General features: G+C 46.0%; 1 protein-coding gene across 1 annotated transcript; it reads left to right on the forward strand.

The window, feature by feature from the left end:
- Positions 1–3,506: 3,506 nt before the first annotated feature.
- LOC144161823 (uncharacterized) lies at positions 3,507–4,288 on the forward strand. The gene is made up of 2 exons (XM_077692418.1): positions 3,507–3,513; positions 3,741–4,288. The coding sequence occupies exons 1-2, from the start codon at positions 3,507–3,509 to the stop codon at positions 4,286–4,288; spliced, it is 555 nt and encodes a 184-aa protein (XP_077548544.1).
- Positions 4,289–9,759: the final 5,471 nt, after the last annotated feature.

The following is a 9,759-nucleotide window of genomic DNA, read 5'->3' on the forward strand; positions in this document are numbered from 1 at the left end:
TTCATTTGTAGTTGCTTTTAACTTTTATTCGTTAGCAGCCCACAGTTGCTAGCCTAGTCGTTATTTTTTAGCCTTTTTTTGGTCGGCGAAAAAAGCTGACGCCATTTTCGCCGCACCTTCCTCCCTCGTTTTGGCGGGAAAGCAATCATTGAGGTGACGTCATAGTTACTTTGGCGCCCTTTTTTAGTGGCCGCTGCAGGCGGTCTTCGCGATCCTTGCTTGTGACTTGGTGAATAGAATTGTCCAAGAAAGTTATTTCAAGGCTCGTAACTAACAAAGGCTACTCAGGAGACTTGCCCTTCGCGTTACACTAATTTTTCTTTCGTGGTTTAGGCTTGTTCATTTTGATCTATGCATTAATCAGCTACGAGCTTTGTCGCATAATTTCAATTTCGAGAATTGTCTACTGATGCGTAAGCAACTTCCTAGCCCCCCCACCACCGCCCCCCCATCCCCCCGTTTTGTAAACCTGACGTTACCTTGGTACCGTCTTGCGCGTCAAATTCGTGTGTGTTCCAAAATGCTCCCATCAGGATTCTGTGTGATTGGAGGTACAGAACTTGTGATAGCACCCGACTTTTTCCGCTGCACATACAACTGGAATAGGTTGCCTTGCTAATGCACCACAACACGTGTCCAGAAAGCTTTCATCCGTATACTGTGTGATCAGAGGTGCGAGGCGCGACAGCAGTGAACTATGACCCTATACCTCACCCCTAACTGAGCAGAGAACCCTTAAATGAGGAGGTGCGATCCGTCGGTATTGCCTGCCTTCAGCCCAATTCTTCCATAATATGTTCCTTGAACAACTTGATAGCTGGGTGGGAGAGAACACATTTTCTTGGTGACCCCAGCCACTTTGTAAGGTCACATTTGCTTGGGACAAGAAATCAGTCAGAGACACCAGGATATATACAAGTGCAGTTTGTGCTCCGGGTTATTCTGATTGTCCTCAATCGTCCACAAGCAAGGCCACCAAAGCGAATAAGAAATGTCCCGCTAGTGGCTTGACTTCGTGCTTTTCACACGACTCCATTTGTGATAGCTGCAGATATCACAGACGGTGGCAAATGGAAACTACGAAATCGGGCCACTAGGGTGACATTCCTATTAGCATTGGTGTTGCCTCAAAGTAAGTCTTGTAGGAGCAGTGCTATGAAATGTATGCCCCCGTTGTGTGTTTTAATCGATAGAAGCCAGCTGGATGGCAAGCGGTACATTATCTTTGAAGTGTAAGTCGTGTGAAACATTTGGGTTGTGTCTTGTGGGCCATTCCAATTAATTTTGTTTGTGCTACCTTTTTCTCGTGACTTTCATGTTCTTTCTGTGTATATGTTCTTTGTGTGTATAGAAGCTGAACGAAGAGCCAGCAGTCCAATGGAGTAGTTAAACCAGGCGGGTGAAGCAAGTCATTGAGATGAGGCTGAACACCGGTGACCATCTAACACAAGCCAGAAATCCTGCCGCCAGTGGTGCAGCCAACAAGTCACCTGTAGTGTGTGCACTGGCGCAGGAGCCTTGAAGGAACACTGAAACACATTTTGATCAAACAGAAAAATCGTGCATTTCACAGCTCTCTCGCCTTCTGTTCAGCGCACAGTGATGCCTTGTTTTTAAGAAGTAAATTGTTCAAGCTAGCATTCCTGCTCTCTGCAGTTCCTTTCCATTTTTTTCCTCAAGTTAAAAAGCACGTCAGAAAACCTCCGAGGCAAACCAGGGCCGACTTCACTCAATCATTGCCATCATCCTGAAAGCCTCTTTCCAGGGGCTCGTACGTTTGCTGCAAAGTTTGGAATCCAATCAGACTTGGTGTAGCTGCGTCCAGGCAAAATCAGCAATTCTAGTCCTTTGAGAAACTTACCAGAGAGCTTGCCACATGCAAGTGCCACACTTACGCTGTTGGCTGGCAACAAAGTTTCTGGCCGCCACGTCCTGGCAGCTGGCCAGTCGCACTGTACTCTGTGCCACTCAAAAACAGCGACAAAAGTTGCACCTTATCACTGCAACTGGCAGTTGCTCAGGGGGGCAACAGGTGTATTATTGCGAGTATTTTTCAAAGCACAAAATAAAAGTGCCAACAGAAACCAAGCAAACTCAAATGCTCTCGCGAGCGCAGCATTGTACCGCAACCTTAGAAGTCCATAATGGTGGAAAGGGGCCAACACAGTGCTTGCCTGTGCACCTTAAGAATCAGCATAATCTTGGTGGTTTCTCTCTTCCAGCATCGATTGTGGTAGTGTACGTGTGAGAGATGTGATAAGGAAATCGTCGAGGTTGGTCAATGCTTTGTTTTGCAACTTGGGCCTGACCTGCAGGTGGGCTTTTGGATTTGGGTGGACTTTTGAAGAGACTTCCACCTCAACCTTGGTAATGGGTCCATTCCATTGCGCGTTTGGCTCTTCCTAGTAACCGTAGGCCATATAAGGCGTGTGCGGGCAGGTATTTGTCAGTACATCGAGTAGATTCTGTTGCACACCTTCAAATTCATGATGATGCTGTCTTGCAGGTTGCGCTTCTAAATTTGGTCAGATCAATGAGATACCCACGCAGGATCCAGGTTTTGGATGCTCTGGTGGTCCTGCAGTGCCTGCCACAGAGTCGGACCCAGCTCTGACTGCAGAACTAAAACAGCTATAACAACTTGGGGGGTTCGAATTATGGTCCTGAGTTTTTGCATCACTGATTCGGATATGTATCTGTTCATTTCAAGGAAGCCCAATCATTAATGCCCCGAAATGGATCGTGTGCTGCTCCCGAAACTCTGCGCAGCTCACATCAAGGGACTTCATCCATTATGCTGCCTTTGCCAGTATACATTCTGCATCCCTCCCCTACGTCAGTGCTAATCAAAATTGAATGGTCACTACTTAGATCAGTGGTCAATCTCAACCACGAGTATGCTGGGGCCCCCTTTCAAACGTGCAAAAGTGATAGGGGACCCCACGGTAATTTGTGTCGATAATTTGCACCAATTGCAGCTAAAGTCGCCTGCACACTCATTGAATGAGTTTGTATTCTGACTCATTCTGGCTCAAGGCATGCCGCATTTCCCAACAATTTACTCTTGCAGCTAAAAGTTACCCAAATGCGTACATACTGCTGTTTGTCTGTCTTGCTTTTTTTTTGCGCAGCTGGCATGACATGCAAAAAGCCCCAATAACACGCGCTATACGTAAGTACAAGTCATGCAGTGAAGCCACCTTTTTGCATTGCCAGCATTGAGTGTGCAGTGCGCAGTCAACTTGTGCGGTCGTGCTTTTTTTGAGCTCCGGCAACAGCGTGTTTCTACAGTGAAGGACAGTGGAACTTTCTCAAGTGTAGAAAAGTGGTACACTGTGGTAGCTGTTCGCGGCAAGCAGATGCAGAGGAGCTTTAGCGGGCAGATGAAGAGGCAGGTGCGTGCCGGTTATGCTGAGTGGTGTCGCGGCTAGAACACGTACAAGCGGATAACTCGGGGTTAGCTAAGCGGGTCACAGAACTGGAGGCAGCGCTAAGTAACGAACGCTATGAACGGTGGGTCGTTGAGGGAAAGTTACAAGCAGCTGAGAGGAAGCTAGAAAGGAGCATCATTTCGCCAACAAATGACGAACACCTCGGCCCATGCAGCGAAGCGGAGGCATGCACCGAGGTGACACCGGGGGTGGAAGCAACGAAAGGCAACAGCTACTCCCACGTGCTGCAAGATAGGACAGCAAAACCAGTCGATAAGCCGGGTACCAGTAAAGAGCGGCACGTGGCAGATGATAGTGTGGTAATCATTGCGGGTGACTCTAACATGAAAAGGACCAGCGCTGCAATAGTGGAAAGGGTAGAAGGGGATAAGCCTGTAAAGGTGGGGTGCTTCCCCGGTCAAACGATGCAGACGGTGATGACACAAGCGAAGGGGCAGCTGGCGTTGTCCAGTAAAGCTAGAAACCTTGTGGTGATTGCCGCGGGGCTTAACGATGTTCTAAAGGGAGAGGAGGGAAAACTTGGCCAGGAGATAGCGAAGGGGGTAAAGGACCTGCGGGCGACGGCCCCAAATGTGCGCATTGCAGTCTGCACCGTGCCGGAGGTGACGAAGCAGGGCGTGGACACCGAACGGGCAGTACTCGCTGCTAACAGCGAGATCATGAGGCGCGGCAGGGAACTTGGGCTTGAAGTGATAGACGTGAACAGGGTAGTGGGCAGCATCGGACATAGGCAAGCTTTTCAGTGGGACGGGATTCACTTCAGCCCCAGGCTAGGAAACAAGGTGGGGTGGCGCTTAGGTGGGAGAGCGGTAGCTTTTTTAGGGGGCCCCACGTAGCTAAGCAAGGCAAACTAGGAGACAAAGGGGAAGCGAGGGACACTTGCACACTCAACGCTGGGAGGCAGCCAGGCCTAGAGCTAAACGGAGAACCTACGGACGTAACTGAGAGCGTGGACAGAAGCCATTTGGGTGGAAACAATGGAGCAAACAATTCTGTAAAAGACAAACACAGACCCCGTAAGCGGAAAGGGAAAAACAAATGCAATAAATATTTAATCAGCTACATAAATATGCAGGGAGGCAGAAAGCCAGATAAGTGGGTGGAAATTCAAAAGCAACTTGAACGGGAAGGAATAGACGTGTACGCTTTAGCCGAGACTCACCTCCGGGACCTAGAAGCCCCACCTATCATAGACAATTATGTCTGGGAAGGTTGCAACAGGACCACAGGAATGAAGAAAGGGGGAGGTGTTGGCATGCTCATTAAACAAGGGACCGACTGGCAGAGAGTGCATGAAAGCTGTAAAGAGCATCTATGGGTTAGAGGCACCGTAGCGGGGAAAAATACATGGTTAGGGGTTGTGTATTTATGGACCGGAAGCAGGGCTAGGGAGAAAAATGAGAAAATGGTACCCTGTTTGAGAAAAGATATAAACGAGTTCAAAGATTTGGGTGAAATAATCTTAGTTGGAGACATGAATGCCCAGTATTTGCATGGATACACAGATCACAACGGTTCTCTAGTGATAGATCCATGTCAGGAAAACCGGCTTGTACTAATAGTAAACATAGAAAGCAAGTGTGATGGACAAATAACGTGGGAAAGCGGTAACAGACAGTCTAGCATAGACAATTGTTTAGTATCCGAGACAGTATACGAAAGGTTGCGGGAAATGAGGATAGATGAGAATGGAACAGACAGCTTAGGAAGCGACCACAAGCGACTTAGCTTGCACTTTGGAGGCGTAACCCCGACAAATGTAGAAATAAGTACAATGGGAGGAACTAATTTGAATAATGAGCAGTTAAAGATCATTGATTATAGAATGGAAGATGAAATCAATAAATACCCATACAAGAATTGGGATTACAACGAAATGATTGCGTTCATGAAGGGTAAGATTACTGAAGTAAAGCAACGAAAGCGATGGAAAGGGAAGAGAAAGCTGAGAAGCTGGTGGAATAAGGAAATAAAAGAGGCTATTGACCAGCGAAGAAAGGCGTCGAGAGAACATAGAGAAGCAAAAAGAACTGGTATGGAACCGGAGGTAGAGAAGGAAAAATGGGATATCTACCGGGGGAAAAAAACTAGAAGTGCAGAAAATGGTGAGATCAAGCAGAAAAGCGAACAATAGATGGCAGAAATACGGAAGAAGGACAAAAGCGCATCCAAGAAGTTTTGGAACCATGTAAAATTACTAAGCTCAAAAAACGATACCCACCAAAAATTCTTGGTCGATGAGGAGGGGAAACATTTAGAAGGAGAGCATGCGTTGGCACATATAAGTGATTAGTGAGAAGTTTAGGGCAATAGTGGTAGGGAAACCAGCACCGATAACATCAGCGTCACAGAAGACTGCAAAAAGGGAAATAAGTTTGAGCAACCTTTATTGGAACAAAGCAGCGCAAAAGGTTCCCCCCCCGACAGCAGTGGGCCCGGACGGAATACCAATGCAACTGATAAACCTGCTTGGACCTAAAAGTAAGGATTCGTTTATGAGGGCAATAGATAAGGTGATAGAAACCAAACAAATACCAGAGGACTGGTTAGAAAGTAGGATGAATTTAATATATAAAGGCAGAGGAGACAAAGCCAGTATTGATTCATACAGACCACTCACAGTAACGTCAGTGGTGTATAGATTCGTAATGCAGGCGATAAAATCAGAAATTCAAGCATGGATGGAAGAAAATTAAATACTTGGGGAACTGCAGAATGGATTTAGGCAAGACAGGCGACTGGATGACAATTTGTTCGTGATAACGCAGTGCATTGAAATTCCGAAAGCACAGAATAGACCATTCTGGATTACGTTCTTGAACATCAAAGGGGCATAGCATATGACAACGTAAACAGACAACTGCTGTGGAGAATGCTGAAACTCTAGGGATTAGATGACGAGCTAATACAGTTCCTTGTAGCAATCTATAAAGACAATAGAGTGCACCTTACATGGGGGGATGGACAGAAATGTGCCCAGCAGGTCAACACCCATCGGGGACTGAAACAGGGATGCCCTTTGAGCCCAATACTGTTTATGCTTTACATGGCAGGGTTAGAAAAAAACTAGAAGGAAGTCAACTAGGGTTCAACCAAACCCACATGCTACAAGGCGAAGTGGTACAACAGTGTATTCCGGGAATGTTATAGGCAGACGAACTTGTTCTTTTAGGTGATAACTAGACCGATATGCAATGGCTCATAAATATTAGCGGTCAGGAAGCCACTGACCTCGGGTTAAATTTTAGCGCAGAAAAATCGTGAATGGTTTTCAATGACGCTACCACTGATGCAGTGTCAAACCAGCATGGCGGATTACCCAGAGTGAAGGAATATAAATATTTGGGAGTGTGGATAAACGAAGGGGATAACTACTTTTAAGAACTCACGAGGAGCAACTAAAAGGTAAAGGAAAGCGAAACGCAGCTATAATGAAGCATAGAGTTCGGTGGAGGTATAACAATATGAAGTAGTGAGAGGAATGTGGAAAGGAGTAATGGTTCCGGGTCTCACATTTGCGAATGCTGTACTCTGCTTAAAATCAGACGCTCTAGCAGGAATTCAAGTGAACCAGACAATGGTAGGCCTTTTGGCCTTAGGTGCGCATGGAAAAACAACTAACAAAGCAGTGCAGGGAGATATGGGCTCGGCGTCATTTTAAGTTCGAGAAGCGCAGAGTAAAATATGTTTTGATGAAAGGTTGACAGCAATGGATCAACGTAGGTGGGCAGCTAAAGTTTTTAGGTACCTACACTTAAAAAGTGTGGACACGCAGTGGCTAAGGAAAACTAGAAGGCTAATGATGAAATACGGAAAGAACAGTGGAGAATCCAAAACAGCCAAGGTAACCAAAAAGGAGGCAAGGCAGATAGAAACGAATAAATGGAGAGAAAAAATGGAAGCTAAAACGCCGTTAGAGATGCACAGGGCTGAGAAATTGCACATCAGAAAGGAAAATTTCTACGATAATTCCCAGGGCAGTGCTTTGCTTTTTGAGGCTAGAGCAGGTTGCTTGCAAACTAAGAGCTTTGTGGGGAAGTATTCACAAAATGATGGGGTATGCGTGGCCTGCGGAAAAGAAACAAACTATGCGACACATGGTGTTAGAACGCGAGGGTATCCCTCCAAATCTACATGAAGGGAAATATTTGGCTTCCAGAAGCCCTAGGATTTAAGGGTAGCACAGAGAAAGTTAACTTCAGGGCTGTCGAGGTGACGGAAAGAAGGTTAGAATGCTGGTGGATGAAAAGCAGAGGGGAATATTGGCTAGGACAGCTACCACCCGTAACAAAAAATAAGTATTTTGTGCCTAACAAGTTTTTTGTGCCTGCTGTAAGAGCAGAGCTAGTATTAAAAGAACAGAGTCAAACATAGGTATGTTAGTTTTTTCTGGTAAGATGACACGTCATCACCCTGCTACAAAGGGGATACCAGTAGCAATCATCATCAGCAGCAACAGGTTTGGCAAAAAAAGAAAAAAATTGGGCGGGATGGTGATGGTGGAAAAAAGGGAAAGGCCATGCAACCCACTCGCTCATTTCCCGCAACAGAACCTATGATGTCATACCAGCCAGCTCTGCGATTGGCGGAGGCTGGCAAAAGCAAATGCAAATTAGGCAGGGCTTATAAGCTAGGCGAGCAAGCTATTTGCTCTTAAATTTAGGCCACATTCTTTTTAAAGCAGTAAGAATGGTGGGACCGACAGTGGAAGTTACAAAGGCACACGTAAACATAGAGGTACTGATGCGTATTGCTGTTGGTACTGCGCTTGGTTTAGCTGCACAGGACTGCGGGGCTTTGGGGTAGTTTTAGACACTGGCCGATTGACGCAGGCAACGGTGTCTTACGCGACCATATTTGTTGACCGAGCACTCTGTTTCACGAAACGATTATTTTCTCCCTGAACAAAAACAAGCAAGGTTCAAATATGGTCAAAAACAAAGCAAGAGGCAGAAAACGGCTTGCCACGGTATTGTGGCACCATCTAGGTTTACTAAAGGTAAACAAAGGCCTTCCAATCAGCTGCAGAGCGGTCGGTTCCTGTGAAGTCATTGCAGACCACGAAAACACACAATTTAGTGGGAAAATCGAAATCTTAACTTAAATTGATTAATTTCTCAGTGAATAAAACATCGTTTGCATCTGGACAAGCGATGGGGACACTATAAAACATGAAATCTTTCGAACAAAACAAACTTGTATTTGTCTTCATGGCTCCTTTAAATATCCCCAGTGATTTCCCGCATGACTTAGATGTTTCGCCTTAACGTAAGATCCGGGAACATACTTCTGGACACATTAACAACCAATCTGGTATAAGCAGGGCGAGCTCCTGCTCCTCAGGGGAAGTAATTACTACCTCTACTGGGTGGGCCGTGTTGAAGGCGTGCCCGCAACAAGCAGGCAACAGGCGTAAGCATAGGCCCTCCAGCTTGCCGTTATGACCAGACTGCAAAGTTCCGCATGCTCTCTCTGGTTAGCAGTATATGATGAAGATAAAAATGCTTTTTCCGTTCCCCACGTTTTTGAGGGGGTCAGCTCTCTAGGTGTTCCCTCTGTTTTGGATTGCGAGGCCAAGTTATGCCTGAAAGCTCATTCATGGGCGATGATAGGATACACACCTGACCTCCTTAGGAGAAAATCAATTATATATATACATGTGTACTGTAAATAAAAAGTCTACTTCTCACAAGTACATGACAGTTTTAGCGGCTACTCGGGTTACACAGCTGCAATTGACTCGACAAAGCAATTGGCCTGTAATGATGACAATGCTCAGACGAGTCTCATGGGTACGCACTCTGAGAGTGTACGATACTTGCATAGCCTGCATAGAGGCGTCTCTCTAAAAAAAAACTCCAAAGAACCCATGCCTACCCTTGTGACGGTGCGCAAAACTAGATCAGGGCCTTTCTACAAGGCCTGCCTGTGCACTGTTATGCATCACACCTTGAATGAGAAGCTACAACTTACTACCCTGACTGCAGGGTTCCCCAAGGGCTCTCAGTTGGGCCCTCTGCTATTCAACTTGGCCATGACCAAAGTAGCCAGACAACTTGAAACTGACTCTGCCACCCACTTCCTGTATGTGGACGGTGTTACAGCCTGGGTGGAAGTGCCTGATTTGGATTCCTTTGAGGGTTGATAGTTTTGTGCTTGCCCTGGTTAGACTAAAACTAAAACTTGTGCTCTCAAAAAAAAAAAAAATCTACTGGCGGTACTGTAAACTCCAATTTTTGGGGCCGTGAAGACAATATGCAACTTTGTCTCAAATTTGAAAGAACTTAGCTCCATTTCAGCCATGAAA

The sequence above is a fragment of the Haemaphysalis longicornis genome, unplaced genomic scaffold (genome assembly GCF_048455015.1).
Source record: "Haemaphysalis longicornis isolate Haplotype H1 unplaced genomic scaffold, Haemaphysalis longicornis Haplotype H1 scaffold_12, whole genome shotgun sequence".
Classification (NCBI taxonomy): domain Eukaryota; kingdom Metazoa; phylum Arthropoda; class Arachnida; order Ixodida; family Ixodidae; genus Haemaphysalis; species Haemaphysalis longicornis.